The sequence below is a fragment of the Globicephala melas genome, chromosome 3, assembly GCF_963455315.2.
Source record: "Globicephala melas chromosome 3, mGloMel1.2, whole genome shotgun sequence".
NCBI lineage: Eukaryota > Metazoa > Chordata > Mammalia > Artiodactyla > Delphinidae > Globicephala > Globicephala melas.
Genome location: NC_083316.1, coordinates 155408847 through 155427899, shown reverse-complemented (window position 1 = coordinate 155427899; position 19053 = coordinate 155408847). Strand labels below are relative to the sequence as shown.

Below are 19053 nucleotides of genomic sequence, written 5' to 3'. Positions count from 1 at the left end.
GGTTGGTGGGGACTCCCTACTCCCATTTCCTTTCTCAGCCTACTGATAGAGGGTCAGGAAGAAGCATTCTCTAAGCCCTTTAGGAAGGGCCATGCAATGAGTAGGTGATGTTTTTGAGCCCTCCTAGGGTCTTTTCGCCACTAGAAGAGCTTAAGTTTGCTGAAGAAGCTTAGCCAAGCACAAACATACATACTATGTACTATCAGAAAAGCTGTATGTGCCCCCATTACCACTGGATGAGCTATGCAAACCCTTAAACACCTAAAGGCCTTGGCAGTCATCCCCACCCCTTGCAGCCAAGATTTCTCAGACTAGAAGAACCAATCATGACCTTGGAAAGCAGTGGGAAACTTCGAAGGGAACCTCTTTATTGGTACAGACATGCTTAATGCTTTCTCTCCATCAACCACTAATCCCTTTTTGGGGGAGTGAAATAATTTTATAAAGTGGTCGTCAGCTGAACACTGGATCATCTACCTTGACATTATACCAAGGCCTGGATGATTTGATTCTTGGCTACAGCCTTTGTAGAAACTGGGGGAATCAAGAGATTTCCCTGGAAAGACATCATCTTTCACCTTTCTGCTGGACAGTAAATACTACAGTTTACAGTGCCTACCAGATTAACAAAGGATTCAGCTACTCAATTCGTCTGTGAAACAGGTCTACATATATGCAACTCAGTTACAACCTAGCAATAACTTCAGGGCAGAAGCTGGCTGTCTCCCTACTTAAAACTTGCTTTCTCTGCTGAGGCCTTACCTTTCCCTACCTCCCAATTTCCCTCTTAGACATGAGTTAATAATATTCTGATGGTTGGTTTTGTAACCTCAGTAAGAATTAGAACTGATGTCATTTACTCATTTTGGAGAAAGAACTTGCCTTGAAGTCTTCTAACCTCTTTTGGTGAAGGTTTCCATTTAGGAAAAAAAGGTGCCCCTGCCTTTTTTGTATCTTATTACTACACCAAATAAAAGTTGGGAATTCTAAGATCCCAATTCAGTTACTGTCTAACCTAGGTAGAAAACTTGATTTTTATCCTTGAATGCTCTCTCCTGCCCATCATGGAGCCTTGGTCTTAATTATGATGGAAACATCTAATTCTTCCATTATTCCATGGCTTTTGCTGTGATTGTTCTGAGATTTCAGTTGAGACTTGTTTTAAAAGACATGGACAGCTCACTGGTTCATAATACATTGGAATAGCTGGATCCCAACTAGTAAGAATAAGCTGTACAGGAATTCGTGCTCAATATATATTGTAAAAATTTGTTGAAATCTTTAAAAAAAATGTACATATATACAATGGAATATTACTCAGCCATAAAAAAGAACAAAATAATATCATTTGCAGCAACATGGATGGACCTACAGATTGTCATGCTGAGTGAAGTAAGTCAGACAGAGAAAGACAAATATCATATGATATCGCTTACATGCGGAATCTTAAAAAAAATGGTACAAATGAACTTATTTACAAAACAGAAATAGAGTCACAGATGTAGAAAACAAACTTATGGTTACCAGGGTGGGAAGTGGGGAGGCGTGGGGGAGAGATAAATTGGGAGATTGGGATTGACATATACACACTACTATATATAAAACAGATAATAAGGACCTACTGTATAGCACAGGGAGCTCTCCTCAATACTATGTAATGACCTAGATGGAAAAAGAATCTCAAAAAGGGTGGATGTATGTATAACTGATTGCTGTATAGCAGAAACTAACACAACATTGCAAATCAACTATACTACAATAAAAATTTTAAATAAATAAATAAATAAAGTTAAGGGGGGGAAAAAAAAAACCCAGAGTTCCACATGGGGCAGTTGTGCGTCACACTTTAATAGCCACTCTGAGGCATCAGGTAGGACACCCAGTAACCATGAGATTCACACTGCAGTGGGAAAATGGAGGTCAGTGGTTTAAAGTGGGGAAGTAAGTCATCCCCTTACTGTGAAGACATGACTACATCAGAAAACAGCAGCAAGTAAGCCAAGGAGAAACTCCTCTCTGCACCCTGGGCACTGTCGTCCCAGGGCAGCCACTCCTCCCCTGAGCTCATGAGGGCTATGGTGGGGAGAGGGGGCTGCCAATGCCATTGTGGGGCCGAAGCTGTGGAGATGTGCTACCCTGGCATAAAATGGTATTGGGGCTCCCCCAGCTGGCACCCCTGAGCACAGAGATACACCTTGGAGGGCTCAGGTGGGTGTGAGCAGTGCATGTGCCTCCACTCACAGACACCGCCACTCCACCTGGCCCCAAGAGATTCCCACCCTGAGACATGCCCCCAAGCCAACATGGTAAGACCATTCCCAGAGCCCACTTGCCCCTTCAGCCACCCCAGACACTAAGAAGCCTCCTTTCCAGGCCTGACCAAGCAGGATCAGAGGGGTGCGGACAGCCCCGAGGCATCCTGCCCTTGGCTGATGGATGAACTACCTCTAGATCTATATGGTTCGGAATCTCATCCAGGGCCTGGGGGAAGCTGGGCCTCTGCTCAGCACAGAGGCAGGCGCAGGACTCACTTCTACCCACCCTCAGTCCTCAGGAGGGCTCCTGATGCTCCAGCCACAAAGCCACCACGAGAGGACAGCCAGCCTCAGCACAGGACCCTCCACAGGAAGCATGATGGGCTGGGAACACCTGGGCTGCAGCAGCATGCCCCACCATGCCTGCAGCTCTGGGAGGCCCACGTACACTTGGGGACCCTCCAAGGGGGTATTCTTTCAGCTGGGCCACCCTAGGAAGTGGGGGCTGGCCTACAGGGTGCAGCAGATAAACAGAGGCCTTGTACAGGACTGCAGGGACATCCAGGACTACTTAGTGGATGTGGGCCACCAGTCTGGCACAGATGCAGTTAGGGCCACAAGGCCACTCTCAGAGCTTCTGATGTGGAGAGGACCCTTGATTTTCTCGGACCGCAACAGAGCCAGACCCACGTCCCCCAGGCCTGCCCTGTACTTGCCGGCTGCCTGCCCCGACTTGGTGAGCACAGAGGTGCCAGGGGCAATGCTGCCCACAGGGAGGGGGCCTGAGAGCTGTACTGGGAAGAGGCGCTTTCGGATGACACCCATGTGGTGGGTGCGAGCCGTCAGCTCCTGGCCAATGTAGCAGCCTTTGGTGAAGCTGACGCCATTCATGAAGGCCAGGTTAGACTCCAGCGGTAGGGCTACTCCTGGGGGCAGGTCATGGACCCCCTCGGGAACGCCTGTAGAGGTAGGGAGAGGCTTGGTGAGACTAAGGTGTCCTCCAGAGCTGGGGGCTCAATCAAGAGTGGCCGGGGGTACTGACCTGTAGGAGTCCCACCACCTGACCCGCCACAATCCTCTGGGTCCCTCCTAGAACCCCTTCTTGTCCCTCCCCATCCTCCAGGGCCCTACTCCAGCCCCCCGCTCTGGTCCCTGGGTGAGCACCTTGGTCTGGCCCTCAATACCACCCACTAATGAAGTCAACCCTACCCCTGACCCCGGATCTCTGCTCTCTCCCCTGGCTCCTCCCAGTGCCTGGGCTCACCACACAGTTTCCCCAGGGCTCTGTGTCACACCCCTCCGGTCCCTTCCCATCCCACCCTGTCCTTCCCCCGCCCCCATCCAGCACCACTCCTCTACCCCCGACCCTTCCCCAGGTCCAACCCCATGTCCATACCTTGCTGGTACCGGTGTCGGTGATAATCCTGGAGGTCCCCAAGACGGCCCCCGAGCACCAGCGCTGAGCCCTCATCCTGGGAGAGGAGCCGCCAGCCCATGCGAGCAGTCCGGGGATCACGGGTGAGGATGGTGGTGCACTTGGCCTTCTCCTGAAGCAGCACAGCCCTGCCGGCCTCCTCAGGGGCACAGGGCAGCACGGCCCACACCCGCAGCTCGGGGCATGGCTCCACGGTGACCTTCCGCCGGATCTTGTGCAGCACCAGGTGCCTCTGCAGCGCATCCAGCACTGAGCTGTCACACTCCAGGAGGAAAGTGGGCTGCTCGTGGGAGCCCTCAGGGAGCCTGCGGGGAGAGGAAAGGGTGCATGGGGGCGGGCACGGCACACCGTGGAAAGTGCATGGAGTCAGGCCGCGGCCATACGTGGCTGTGCCTCCCAAGTGCACCTTGGACCACCTATTAAAGCTGCACAGCACAGCCATGTGCTGGAGACCTCATGGCACCACCCCTCCCTGCCCAGGGAGGAAACCCCAGGAAACAGTCTGGCAGGTGGAGGAGAGGGCTTGGCCCAACAGGTGGGAAGCAGGGCCCTGGGACCACAGTGGTGTCTGGTGCACAAGGTGAGGCGGAAAGGCACAGACGGCCACACTGAAGTCCAGGATTTGTCTCCTCCAGCCCTGAGAAGCCACTGAGAAGCCAAGGGTCCTAAGGCAGGGCACACAATGGATTTCAGGAGGGATGTGGGCAGGCAGGAAGAGCTGGGAGGACAGCAGACAGCTGACACAGGTGAGATGCGTGGTGAAGCCACACCCTACCCATGCCCACCGCCCACCTCCCCTAGGGGAGCTCCGCAACCTGATCAGGGCTCCAGAACCATCCTAACCCTCACTTCAGGCAGCCCACATCCACCGGAATGACCCCAGATCCTGTTGTCATTGACGGATGGATGATGGGGCCCTTACAGACAGATGAGCACAGAGGAGAGACCAGTGCACCATCAGACATGGTGGAGGGGCCCTAAGTGGAGACATCCAGGACCCAGAGTACATGGCTGGAGTCCTGGTTATAGATGTGGCTTGAGCAAGGACCCACAGCTGGGTGGGAGCTGAGACACAGAAGCGGGTAAGACCTTCCAGGAGCACGTATAAGACAGAAAGGTCATCAGCTGGTACCCCAGACCCCTCCTCCAGAACCCATCAGCTGTGCCCCCAACCCCCTCCCCAGGCAGGAAAGGGTTAACTGCTGCCCTGGAGCAGCCAGTCACCCCCCCCCCACCCCGAGGAAAGAGCTACAGAGGCTTGCTTGGTGGGTTCACCTTACAGCACAAACCCTGCCATGTCCATGCATATAACTATCAGCCACGGGTCCAATAAGGACAGGGACAACCATGTGGAACACAGCAGGCTGTAGCAGCAAGTCAGGTTAGCACCTCACCTTCCAAACAGTCCTCAAAGGTCAAAAATGAGATCAGCTGAGGGGCAGAAAAAGGATCATTTACGGATGGAATTAAAATGACAGAGAAAAACAGAAGAGTTCAAAGGTGCTGCCTCAGATAACCACAAGGAAAGAAGTTCAAAGTCACTTATCATGAAACAAAGGCAAATTAAAACCACGATGAGATACCACGGCACAACTATCAGAAATAAGAACATCCAAGGCAGTGAGGATGCAGAGAAGCTGGATCATTCAGCCTTGCTGGTGGCAACGTAAATGGAACAGACATTCTGGAAAATGGTTTGCAGTCCTTTATAAAACTAAACATGCAGCTACCACACAACCCAGCCATTGTACTCCTGGGTATTTATCCCAGAAAACACCCCAGGTGTTCACATAAAACCTGTGCATGAACGTTAGAGGCAGTTTTATTCTTAACAGCCAAGAAACGAAACCAAAATATTCTTCAGTTGGTGAATGGTTAAACAAACTGTGGTCCATTCCCTCAATGGAATACTACTCAGCAGGGAAAAGGAACAGACTACTGATGAAGCCAAAGGGCATGAAGGTGAGTGAAATCCAATCTCAGAAGACTCTGTTTGTACGATATTCCTGAAATGACATGATCATAAACATGGAGAGCGAGCATCTTTATGCTCGGGGATAAGGGGATGAGAAGGGCAATATGCCCACAGAGGGCGGAAGGGAGCTTGATGGTAATGGAGCAGCTCTGTCTTGATCGAGGTTACACAGGTCTACATGTGTGATCAAATCAGAGCTGCATGCATGAGAGCATGTGGAAATCTGGGAGAACCTGAGGGTGCCCTGTGGCTGGCCCATGTCCGTCCCAATTGTGACCCTGGACTATAGGAGGCAAGATGATGCTACTGCAGGAACTGGGTGAAGGGTATATGGGACATCCCTGTTCATTTTTTTGTGGCTTACTGTAAATCTATAATTATTTCGAAATAAAAAGTTAAAAAGAAAGAAGAAAAAGGAGCTGCCTCTGGAGAAGATTGGTCCATGCCGGTGAGAAGGAAGACAGCAGTCGGTCAATTTTCATCAAAAGCCTTTTAATGTTATTAGGTTTTTTAACCATGTGCAGGTACATTTTTATTTTTTATTTATTTATTTATTTTTTTACATCTTTATTGGAGTATAATTGCTTTACAACGGTGTGTGAGTTTCTGCTTTATAACAAAGTGAATCAGTTATACATATACATATGTTCCCATATCTCTTCCCTCTTGCGTCTCCCTCCCTCTCACCCTCCCTATCCCACCCCTCCAGGCGGTCACAAAGCACCGAGCTGATCTCCCTGTGCTATGCAGCTGCTTCCCACTAGCTATCTACCTTACGTTTGGTAGTGTATATATGTCCATGCCACTCTCTCGCTCTGTCACAGCTTACCCTTCCGCCTCCCCATATCCTCAAGTCCATTCTCTAGTAGGTCTGTGTCTTTATTCCTGTCTTACCCCTAGGTTCTTCATGACATTTTTTTCTTAAATTCCATATATATGTGTTAGCATACAGTATTTGTCTTTCGGACTTACTTCACTCTGTATGACAGACTCTAGGTCTATCCACCTCATTACAAATAGCTCAATTTCGTTTCTTTTTATGGCTGAGTAATATTCCATTGTATATATGTGCCACATCTTCTTTATCCATTCATCCGATGATGGGCACTTAGGTTGTTTCCATCTCCGGGCTATTGTAAATAGAGCTGCAATGAACATTTTGGTACGTGACTCTTTTTGAATTATGGTTTTCTCAGGGTATATGCCCAGTAGTGGGATTGCTGGGTCATATGGTAGTTCTATTTGTATTTTTTTAAGGAACCTCCATACTGTTCTCCACAGTGGCTGTATCAATTTACATACATTTTTATTTTTTTAATCTCCGATAAAGGAAGCAGACAGAAACAGTATGAAATACTGGCAAGGGGAGGAATTGGGCATGGGTGGACAGAATGTGAGGTTGTAGGGGAGAGTAAACCTTGGAGGGAAGAGGGAGAAATGAGGGTAAAGCCATACCCAAGGAGGGAGGAGGCCCAGCATGGGGAGGGCCCTGAGAAGGGCTGGTGAAGGGACCACCAGGATGCCAGGGTAGACAGGCCCCAGGCTGATGCCCCCATCTCACTCATGGGGCCGATGTTCCACGGGGTTCAAGACAAATTGGGTGGGGCAGGGCCAGGTTCTGGGCTCAGACACTTTCTGAGCTACCTGTGCAAATGGCCATGTGCCATTCAGCCCCTGAGGATCAACAAAGCTGCAATGCACCCCTGCTCCCCACCACTCCAAATCAGACTGTCTGCTGCCCCTGCTGCAGTTGAGTAACAGGGGACAGGTCAGAAGAAGGGGTGAAGTAGGGTGAGCCTATGCTCAGGGCAGCTTTCTTGGCTGGCATGGCCAATGTGTGGGCTGGAGCACTCTCTGTGGGGCCATCCTGGGCACTGCTGAGCGCTGAGAGCATCCCTGGGCCCAGGCCACTAGATGCAAGGAGCATCCACGCCTGAATGACAACCACAAATATCCCCAGACATCACCAAGTGCCCCTGAGTAGAGCCGCCAGATAAAACACAGGATGTCCAGTCAAATTTCAACTTCAGAAAACAGTGTAATGTCTTTAGTATATGTATTTCCCAAACACTGCACAGGTCACCTCCTAAAAAGTCACCCGTGTCTGTTTGAAATTTAGCTGGGCAACCCACAATTTTATTTGCTAAGCCTGGAAGCCCCTCCTAGTGGCACAACCGCAGCAGCAGGAAAAGGAAGGTCGAGGGGCACCTGCAGCCTCCCCAGACGGCCTGGCGGGCAGGACCTGGATATGGCATGTGGTGGCAGTGCAATCCCAGGTGTCCATCCTCACCCACCCTCCTGCCCAGGACGCAGGCTGTGTGAAAACCCAAAAAGGGAGGGTCAAGCCCACCTAACTCCTCATCCAGAACGCCCAGAGTGCCCTCCTCCAGCAGCCCAATGCCCTGCACAGTACCTGACACCCCGGTACCCACCACCCCCATAAACACAGAGACCTCACGCCTCGAGTGCAGCCCTGGACCCAGCTCTGCCCAGGGCCAGGGTCTTCACACATAAACAGATCCCCTCAGGGGCACTGCAGGTACCAGGTCATGAGGCATGGGCAGGCATGGGGCCCAAGGGGGCTAGCAGGTAAGGGACACACAGGTGCACAGAGACCAGACCCAAATGCCTGTCAAGGAGTGGCGGTACTCACCAGGGGCCTTGGACTGCTGCAGGACTGTACACGGAGGACCCTGTCAGGCTGGCATACTCCAAGTCGCCTAAGGGAACAGCCTACAGCGTGCCCATGGGGGACTGAGTATATGGAGCCCTACACGCTCCCCACAAGGCAGGAAGCGGACAATCCAGGGGCCCACAGAGCATGGCCACAGCAGGAGGGCAGAAGAGATGTGGGTTAAATGGAGGCTCAGTGGGGTTGCCATAGGAACCATGAGGTCCTGGGCAGAGATGCACTAGCCCCACTGCCCACCTTCCCTCTGCTGGGTACACACATACCAGGAACCTGCCGAGACCAGACTCAGCATGGAGCCAGCTGAGATGAGCACAAGGGGAACCAGGCATGGAGAGAAACAAGGGAGCAGTGGACCATCCGAATCCTCACCAGGCAACCCCGGTGGGATGGCCCCCAGAGACACCCCCCAGAAACCCGTAGACAGAGACTTCAGTGTGTCCCACAAAAGCCAGAGCAGCCCAGGACCAGAACCTGGAGCATCTCCTCTGCAGCCAGCACTTAAGGCCTCCATCATGAAGACAGAGGCCCAGGAAACAAACACATGGTCAGAATGAGGAAAGACTTTCAAAACACAAAGCCTCGGGCTTCCCTGGTGGTGCAGTGGTTGAGAGTCCGCCTGCCGATGCAGGGGACACGGGTTCGTGCCCCGGTCCGGGAAGACCCCACATGCCGCGGAGCGGCTGGGCCCATGAGCCATGGCCGCCAAGCCTGCGCGTCCGGAACCTGTGCTCTGCAACGGGAGAGGCCACAACAGTGAGAGGCCTGCGTATAGCAAAAAAAAAAAAAAAAAAAAAAAAAACCACAAAGCCTCAGCTGAGAGGGTGAGGAGTCAAGCCACAGACTGGGAGAAAAGGTTTGAAAAGTCACATCTGACAAAGGACTGTCACTCAAAATATACAAAAGCACTTACAACTCAAGTAAGGAAACAACCTGATTAAAAATGGGCCAAAGACCTCAACAAACACCTCCCCAAAGATAGGTGGCAAACAGCGTATGAAACAATGCTCCACGTCATATGTCATCGGGGAAAAGCAAATTAAAAAAACAACAAGCTACCATTACACACCTATTAGAATGATCAAAATCCAGAACACTGACACCACCAAATGCTGGTGAGGTTATGGAGCAACGGAAAGTCTTCATTCATTGCTGGTGGGAATGCAAAATCGTACAGCTACTTTGGAAGATATTTTGGTGGTTTCCTACAAAACTACACATATTCTTACCTTACAATCCAGCAATCACACTCCCTGGTATTTACCTAAAAGGAGATGAAAACTAACCGCCACACAGAAACCTGTACACAGATGTTTATAGCACCTTTATTCATAATTGCAACAATATGGAAGCAACTGCTGAAGTCCTTCAGTAGATGGATACATAAACTGGTACATCCAAACAATGGACTATTATTCAACACTAAAATGAGCTATCAAGCCCTGAAAAGACATGGAGGACACAAATGTATATTATTAAGTTAAAGAAGTCAATCTGAAAAGGCTGCATACTCTATGATTCCAACTACGTGACGTTCTGGAAAAAGTGAAACTATGGAGACAGTTCCAGATCCAAAAAGATCCTTTGTGAGGAGTTAGGAGGAAGGGAGGGTTGAATAGGTAGAGCACAGAGGATATTTAGGGGTAGTGAAACTACCATATATATTATAATAGTACATACACATTATTATACATTTGTCCAATTTGTCCAGCACCAGCAGTGAACCCTAATGTGAATTAAGGACTCTGAGTAATTTTGGTGTTAATGCAGGCTCGTCGATTGTAAATAACATACTACTTTGGAGGAAGAGGTTGATAACGGGGGAGACTATGCATGCGTGGGGGCAGAGAGTATATAAGAAGTCTCTGTACATTCCCCTAAATTTTGCTATGAACCTAAAATTCGTCTAAAAAGTCTACCTTTTCTTTTTTCTTTATTTTTTTGGCCACACCACATGGCTTGCAGGATCTCAGTTCCCTGACTAGAGATTGAACCCAGGCCACGTCAGTGAAAGTTTAGAATCCTAACCACTAGGCCAACAGGGAACTCCCTATAAAGTCTACTCTAAAAACAAAAAGCTTGTTGGTAGGAATGTAAATTGATACAACTGCTATGGAGAATGGTTGGAGGTTCTGTAAAAAACTAAAAATAGAACTACCGTTTGACCCAGCAATCCCACTACTGGGCATATACCCTGAGAAAACCATAATTCAAAAAGAGACATATACCACAATGTTCATTGCAGCACTACTTACAATAGCCAGGACATGGAAACAACCTAAATGTTCACTGACAGATGAACGGATAAAGAAGATGTGGCACATACATACAATGGAATATTACTCAGCCATAAAAAGAAACGAAATTGAGTTATCTGTAGTGAGGTGGATGGACCTAGAGTCTGTCATACAGAGTGAAGTCAGAAACAGAAAAATACCGTATGCTAACACATATATATGGAATCAAAGAAAATGGAACTGATGAACCTAGTGGCAGGGCAGGAATAAAGACACAGACATAGAGAATGGACTTGAGAACACAGAGCGGGGAGGGGGAAGCTGGGGCGAAGTAGAGTAGCATCGACATATATACACTACCGAATGTAAAATAGTTAGCTAGAGGGAAGCAGCAGCACAGCACAGGGAGATCAGCTCGGTGCTTTGCAATGGCCTAGAGGGGTGGGATAGGGAGGGTGGGAGGGAGACTCAAGAGGGAGGGGATATGGGGACATATGTATGCATATGGCTGATTCACTTTGTTGTACAACATAAACTAACACAGTATTGTGAAGCAACTGTACTCCAATAAAGATCTATTTAAAAAAGACAAAAACAAAAAGCTAAAGCTTTGTCTGAGAGATGCTTCTACATCCGGACCAGGGTGCACTGAGGAAGGAACAACTCAAGGATGGGAAACTAGAAGCATGACAGTTTAAATGAAAAATTCCAGGGAGTTCCCTGGTGGTCTAGTGGTTAGGATTCCAGGCTTTCACTGCCGTGGCCTGAGTTCGATCCCCGGTCTGGGAACTGAAGTCCCGCAAGCTGCGCAGTTGGCCAGAAAAAAAAAAGAAAAATTCCAGAGAGACGGTGCAGAGAAAACACCAGGCAGAGAGCAAGCACAAAGAAAACAGGAAGGTCCCAGGCTCCCAGGCGGGACAGCCAGTTGCCAGTGTGTCCCTCTCCCCAGAAAGCAGACCTCAGTGAGATCAGATGTAGGTAAAGGGCCAAGAGCAACCAGGAGGGGAAGGACCACATCCCATGAACTAACAGCAGGCATCAGACCAGAACAAAGGCATAGCGACGGGGTGGAAGGCCAGCAGGCTTGGCACCCCATGCCCCTGAGCAGAACTGGGAGAGCAAAATCTGGACATTGTTTACCAAGCCCCCAGGCCCAAGAGCAGCCATCTGAGGGAGTGTTCTCATATCTTCTCTCCTCTAACTGCTCAGGAGAAGTGGGGCCACTAACTCAGGCTGTCTCTTTCTGATGGAATGAAGACCCCACTCCATCCCTCGGGGCAGCACTCCCCACAAAGGACTTTGAGTTGGAATCTCAGAAGAGCACCTGGGGTCATGGGGCGTCATCACAGTGCACCGCAATTCCCTTAGCACACAGACAGCAAGTGGCACTGCGATACCCCATTCTCAGGAATTAACAAGAGAGAGAAAAACAAACTCCTCTATAGGACAAATCGGGGCATCCACAATGTGTGGAGAGAGCCACCACATACATGCTTGGTGACAAGAACTGCTGGCCCAGCAGCTAAGCAAAAACGCTTCAGACCTGAGGAAAAGTATGAAGAGAAAAAAACCCCTAGAAACAAAAAAATTTTACACTGTAGAGTGACTTACGAGGATATAAAATTCATTATAACAAGAATGCAAAGGCATAAAGATGTAAAGGCAGACTGGAGACTCAAGGAAGAAAATGTGGGGACCAAAACAACATCATTACAACACTGATAGATTAACTGAAAATTACTGACACAGAGGGTTTAAGATAATCAAAGAACGCAGTTTCTAAAAGAGATTAAAGCAACTACTGGGAAGGTAATAATTACATAAAACAGATAATGACAACAAACCTTTTCTGTAAAGAACCAGACTGTAAATAATTTAGGTTTGCGGCCACACGGTCTCTACCACATTATTATATTACTAATTATACTTTTGCCATTGGAAAATGAAAGTAGCCACACAGTATACAAACAAATGGGCATGCAGCATTCCAACCAAACTTTACTTATGAAAACAGAGAGTGAGCTGGATCTGCCCAAGGGTCATACTTTACTGAGTCCTGTTCCAGAGTCATACAGCCCACCAAGTGTCCAGCAACATGACGTGAAAGAAGACCCAAAATACAACACATCGTCGTAACACTTCAAGACATCAGGATGAAAAAGAGCCCCGAAGAGTGTCCAAAGAAAAAGCAGTCACACACAAAGGCTTAAAAATAAAAAGGCACCAGGCTTCTTGACAGCAATGCCAGTTGTGGCTTCAATGTTTTCAGGGACGATTTTCAGCCTAGAATTTTATGCCCGGCCAAGCTATCAGGTAAAACCATTTGAAGGAGTCAAAGGTCCACCTGAAGTATCCTACCTCTCAACAAGGCACTAAAGAACATACTCCTCCAGCAGGTAGGCACTGAGGAAGAGGCAGACAAGAACCCACAATAGAAGAGGGACACTGGAGTTTCCAGGGCAGTTTCAGGCAGAGCAACGACCTGCAACTGCATGAGAGGTTCTAGAAGAACCTCTGAGAAAGTCTGAGAAAGCTAAGCAAGTGAAAACCAAAAGCTCTATAGCTCTAAAGGCCACTGACTTGACTTGTCCTGGTGACCATCACAGAAAGTCATGATAAAATCAGCACTGACTGATGTAAAACACCAAACGCTAATAATCACTGAATACGGAGAGACTTTGGACAGAAATGTGTGTACACTGGAGAACTCAGGAAGTAGTAGCACAACCCAGTCGCGCAGAGACTGCTCCCTGCGGTGTGGCTCCAGGTGCCACGACCCCTTCTCCGTGCAGTGGGTCTGAGCAGGATCAGAGGCCAGGCGCAGGGACGCCCAGGCCCTCCCATTGGTGAGTGTCACTGGCCCATCCCTGGGTGCAGGCTCCAGCTCACCTATGGCTGCCCTGCCCCGGTGCCCTCCCCCAGGTGCCCATCCCCAGCCCACCCTGTGTGCGGGTCCCCAAGTTCCCTACCCTGGGCGCGCCTCCCATCCTCAGGTGTCCTCCCCTGGAGGCCCACCTCGGCCCCCCCATGCACAGGTTCCCAGGTGTCCCTTCCCCTGGATGCCCTGTCCTGCATGTCCTCTCCTGGATGTCCGTCCTGGGACATTGGTAGCCCTCCCCTAGGTGCCCTGCCTCTGGGTGTCCTTAGTTCCGCCCCCTGTCCGCCCCTCCCCGGTGCCTACCCCTCCCCTGAGAGCTCTCCATGGAAGCCCATCCTCCAAGCCTTCTCATGCCCGCTCCTGGGTGCCCTTCCCCTGGGTGATACCCCCTCCCCTACGCCGGTCCCCCGGAGCCTGTGCCCCAACCCGCTCTCACCCGTAGAGAATGACGTCATAGAGGGTGCGTCCCTGGACGTTAAGAAAGTGGGCGTAGCCCGAACGCGCCGAAGTTGAAGCCTCGCCGGCCGCAGGACCTGGAAGCGGCAGCTCATTGGTCAGCAGACCCAGGAGAAAGGGCGCAGAGTCCGGCCCACGCACGCGCACCAGGGCGCGCTCGTCCAGTAGGAAGCAGGCCCACGCCGCGCTGCCCGCGGACTCACCACGCTGACAGCAGGAGTTGTGGCCCAGGCGACGCCTCGGGGCAGCGCGCAGCCGCCAGCTCCAGGCCCGGCCGCCGCGCCCTGGAGCTGCACCCCGGAGCAGCGCTGCGGCCGCCATCTTGGGGCGGAGTGAGGCGGCGGGAAGGGGCGGCGCGGGCGGCGGCGCGAGCGGGCGGGCGCGCGCCACAACACCTTGGAGGCGGGGGAGCGGAGCGTGCGCGGGGCGGAGGTGGGGGGGTGGGTGGAGGCGGTGCAGGCGGGCCCCAAAACAGCCCCTGACGGCGGGCGGGCGAAGCGTGCGTGGAGGCGGAGTGTGCGCGAGCATGCGCGGGCTAGTACCACAGCAATCCCTGGAGGCGGGCGAGCGCTGCTCGCGTGAGTGGCCAGGGTGAGGGTGGGCGGACCTTGCGCGGGGGCGAGGCCTCGGGCTGTCAGTCCCCCGCCCACCTACCCTGAGCTGGCTTCTGCTCCTGCAGTTGACCTCCTCCTCGAGCCTCAGAGAAGTTTCTGCTTGCTTTACAGTGGTGAGCCGCTCATAACCTAAACTTTACCATCTTAACCATTTTTAGGTGCACATTTCAGGGACATTAAGCGCGTTCACACTCTTTTGCAGCCATCCCCATCATCCAGAACTTTCTCACCTTCCCATACGGAAACTCCATCCCCATCAAACGCAGATCCCTATCTACCTTCCCCGTCCCTGGGAACCCCATTCCACTCTGTCTCTATGAACCTGACTCCTCTGGGAAACTCATAGAAGTGGAGTCATGCAGTATTTGTCCTTTTGTGACTGGCTTGTGTCTACCAGGTTCCACCATGATGTAGCATATGTCAGCCTTTTTAAGGGCTGAATGATGTTCAATTGTATGTGTATACCATATTTGAATTATCCATTCACCCATTGGTGGACATTTGTGTTGTTTCCACCCATTGGCTGTTTTGAATAATGCTGCTATGAAGATGGGTGTACAACTTTGCTTTCAGTTCCTTTGTAAAACAGACACTCCTGTGTATCCTATACTCTCACACTACCCTTCACTTCTTATCACTAAATGTGGGGGGGAGGGTCCCCCACACCACACAATTCTCTGACACCAGCTAGGTGTCTTAAAATTTAACTCAATTTTTAATCCATCTACCTGATAGCATGAGATCCCATAAGACTGCCACACACACTGTCTCATACACTCACACTCTCCCCTTCCCCACTTCAGATGCAAGTCGAAGTCCAGGTTGTCACCTGTGCTTCTGACCAACCAGCTATAGATCAGAGGTTCCAACAGCCCTCTCCTTGGGTTCAATTAGTTTATTAGAGTGGCTCATAGAACTCAGAGAAACATTTTACCTACCAGATTACTGATTTGTTATAAAAGGATATAACTCAGGAACAGCCAGATGGAAGAGAGCAAAGAGCAAGGTATGTGGGAAGGGGTACAGAGCATCCATGCCCTCTGAGCACACTGCACTCTCCCCAAATCTCTATGTGTTCCCCAACCCAGAAGCTCTCCAAACCCAGTCCTTTTGGGATTTTACAGAGGCTTCATTACCAAATGTGATTGATTAAATTATTGGCCATTGGCTGTTGATTCAACCTGCAGCCCATCACTCCTCCCCAGAGGTCAAGGGGTCGGGCTGAAAGCTCTAACCCTCTAATCACACGGTTGGTTCTGGCAACCAGCCCCCATCCTTAGGGGCTTTTCAAAAGTCACCTCATTAACATAAACTGGTTGACCAGAACTCCCTAGGGTTTTCCAGGCCCTTGGTCCCCTCCCAGTCGGCTTCCTGGTTGTGAGCAGCCAGGCCTGGAATGCAGTTCCACTGGCCTTTCATGGAAAAGGTCTTCCTCTGTTGGGCCTGTGTTCCTAGGGTGACCCAGCACCTCCCTGTCAGCCCTGTGAGGTCAGGGAGGAAACCATTCGAGGACAACATGGGGGGGGGTTGCATTCCTCAAGCCTCACATCAGCCCATCCCTTGGCCAGCAGAAAACCTGCTTCCCACCAGCACAGCCTGTGGGAAGGGCCAGCAGGCTGACCCAGGGCCACCTGGAACCTTACCTGACGTTCCCAGTCCAGTGCCAAGCCCAGCCCACTTGGTCCAGCAGGGCCACTGCTGCCGCCTGGGGCTGTCTAAATGCAAATTAACTCAAATGAAGTCAAATGAAACTTTTAGCTCCTTACTGAATGGGCCACACTGAAATGTCCAGAGCCACAGTCAGCTGGTGGCTGCCTCTGTGAACAGAGCAGGCAGCACTTCCCAGCATTCTAGAGTCTGCCAACCAGCACTGCTTCAGGCCCCCTCCTCCAGGAAGGCTTCCCAGATCTCTGCACCAGCCTGGCCAGCCTGACAGCAGGGACCCCTGCATGTGGGCATGGCCTGGCTACTGCTCCTTCTCAGGTCCTCTCACTGCAGCTTCTCATGCCTACAGGTCTAGGTGGAGGGAACTGTGGACTGGTCTCAGGATGCTCCCAAGGAACCCCACTCATTGGCCTGGGTCCAGCTCAGGGCATAGGTTGGTGCTGGATCCCATGTGCATCTCCTCCCTCTGAGGCCATGGGCCCTGGAGCTGTCGGGAGGGGTGGGGATCTGAGAGCTGGAAAATCAGCAGACGTGGGGGTCCCAGACCCTGTTTCCCAGCTGCTGCCAGGCCAGGGGTTGTTTCCTGTTATTCTCTCCTCATGGCCTCCTCCCTTCCCAAAGTCAGAAGAAGGAAGCTGCCCCCATTCTGGGCACCCCCCTCCCTGAAGCCCTCCACGATATCCCTGAGCAGCCGGCGAGTTGGCTCCAGCCATGGAAACGGATGAGAATGAGACAAGGCCGTTCTGTCTGATCCTGCTCCAGCCGCTCCCCTGGCCTGGCCCTGCCCCTATACAGACCTGGGTGGGCCCCACACAGCCCGAGGACCCCACCAGACAGTGAAGCAGGGGTGGGGAGGCCTGGGCTCAACCCACCAGCCTGCTCCAGAGCACAGAAGATGGGGGGCGAGGGTCGATGGCTTTGCACCCCAGTTCAGCTCTCCAGCCTCATGGCCATACAGGCACTGAGAGGATTTTTTTTTTAAGTAGTTAGGTGAGCATTAAGTGCCAAGTTTAGTGGTTGGGTTCCACCTCTGAGAGTTAACAGACTTGGGCATACTAGATACTATGTCATAGGTGGGAGATGGACACCCTGTTAGGGTATCGGGGCTCAGGCATGAGATCATGGTTATGGTGGTTCAAAACATCAAGAAATTGGTGTTAGAGGTAGGAACGTGTATGACACAGAGGTTGGCTCCCCTAGCCTGGGATGGCCAGTGACATCAGTTGGGAGGACATGACAGTAAATCCTAAGTCACCCCCATTGAAAGCTCACAAAACATATAGGACCCCAGTGGTTCACACAGGCCCCTAAGTTCCTGAAACAAGAGGCTTATGCATTAGGATCCCCTTCTGTGGTGACTGAGCTTTTAGTTAGGCATCTGCCTTCTAATATGGGTTGCATTGCATCCCCCCAAATTCACATTATGGACCCCTAATGCCCAGGACCTCAGAACAGGGCTGTATTTGGAGATGGAGTCTTTAAAGAGGTGATTAAGGTCAAATGAGGTCACTGGGGTGGGCCCTAATCCAATAAGACTGGTTTCCTTATAAGAAGAGGAGATGAGGACACAGACTCACACAAAGGGAAGACCATGTGAGGACACAGGGAGAAGACAGCTGTCTACACACCAAGGAGAGTGGCCTCAGGTGCTGACACCTTGGTCTCGGACTTCCAGTTTCCAGTACTATGAGAAATAGATGTCTGTTGTTTGAGCCCCCAGTCTATGGTTTTGTTACACAGGCTGAGCTGACTGAGATACCTCCCAGAATAGAGCCTCCATTTGCAGTTTTCCTCACAGCTGGGATGCCCTTTTAACGACTTCTGGCTGATGGGATGTTGATTAGTTGGGGTTCTCCAGAGAAAGAGAACCAACTCGATAGAGATTTATTATAAGGAATTGGCTCACTCAACTATGGGGCCTGGGAGTCCCAAGGTCTGCCATCTACAAGCTAGAGACTCAGGAGAGTTCTAGCCTGAGTCTGAATCTGAAGACAGGAGACCAGTGTGCTTGCTCAAACTGTCAGGCAGGAGTTCTCTCTTACTCCACCTTTTTGTTCTACTCAAGCCTTCACCTGATTGGCCAAGGCCCACCCGCACTGGGGAGGGCCATCTGTTTTACTCAGTGTGCAGATTCAGTGTGAAATCTCATCCGGAATCACCCTCATAGACACACTTAGAATCATGCTTGTTCTGGGCATCCCAGGGCCCAGTTAAGCTGACCCATAAATGTAATCATCACTGGCAGTCTGGAGGGAGAATCCCTTCTTTGGGAACCTCAGTCTTTGTCCTTAAGGCCATCACCTGATTGGATGAGGGCAACCCACATTAGGGAGGGTGGTCTGCTTTATCAAAGTCCACAGATCGTCAATGCTAATCTCATCTAAAAGAACAGCTTCACCGCAACATCTAGATGGGTGTTGGACCAACCCACAGAGACTCACAGCTTGACCCACATCTGACTTCCATGTCACAGACACGCAGCAAATAGATTTCCCCAGGAGCCCCTGGGCAGTGTCCTGTTCCCATTGACCCAGCTGCCTCAAATTGTATCTAAACCAATTAGGAGTGGGGGACTGAGATGATAGAAACTGGACAGGCTAAACAGTATGGGGCGAATTATGGACCGATATCAGAACTGTGGTAAAAGAAGGGAGCAGTGGCTGCAGAGGCCCCAAGATCACGTGCCCGTGTGTGCGGGTGGGAGGGGTGCTGAAGGGCTTCACACGTGGCTAGGGGGGCCAGCGGACCAAGGCCAACAGAGACTATTCCACATGTCCTTAAAATGTGACACTGGCCCATTGAGAGGGATCCTGCAGGCCTGTGACTGCTATGATGTGAAGTGATATGAT

General features: G+C 51.0%; 1 protein-coding gene across 2 annotated transcripts; it reads right to left on the bottom strand.

Annotated features, from left to right (window-relative positions):
- Nucleotides 1–346: 346 nt before the first annotated feature.
- On the bottom strand, nt 347–14246 carry IBA57 (iron-sulfur cluster assembly factor IBA57). Of its 2 annotated transcripts, XM_060296760.1 has the most exons (4): nt 14129–14245; nt 13906–14002; nt 3652–3995; nt 347–3214 (listed from the first exon to the last, which is right to left on the bottom strand). In XM_060296760.1, exons 3-4 carry the CDS (start codon nt 3749–3751, stop codon nt 2823–2825), a joined length of 492 nt encoding a protein of 163 aa, XP_060152743.1. In that variant the 5' UTR covers nt 3752–3995; nt 13906–14002; nt 14129–14245; the 3' UTR covers nt 347–2822. The 2 variants fall into 2 exon arrangements, with proteins under 2 accessions (XP_060152743.1, XP_030700708.1); XM_030844848.2 differs by having other exon boundaries at nt 13906–14246.
- Between the last annotated feature and the right edge of the window lie 4807 nt (nt 14247–19053).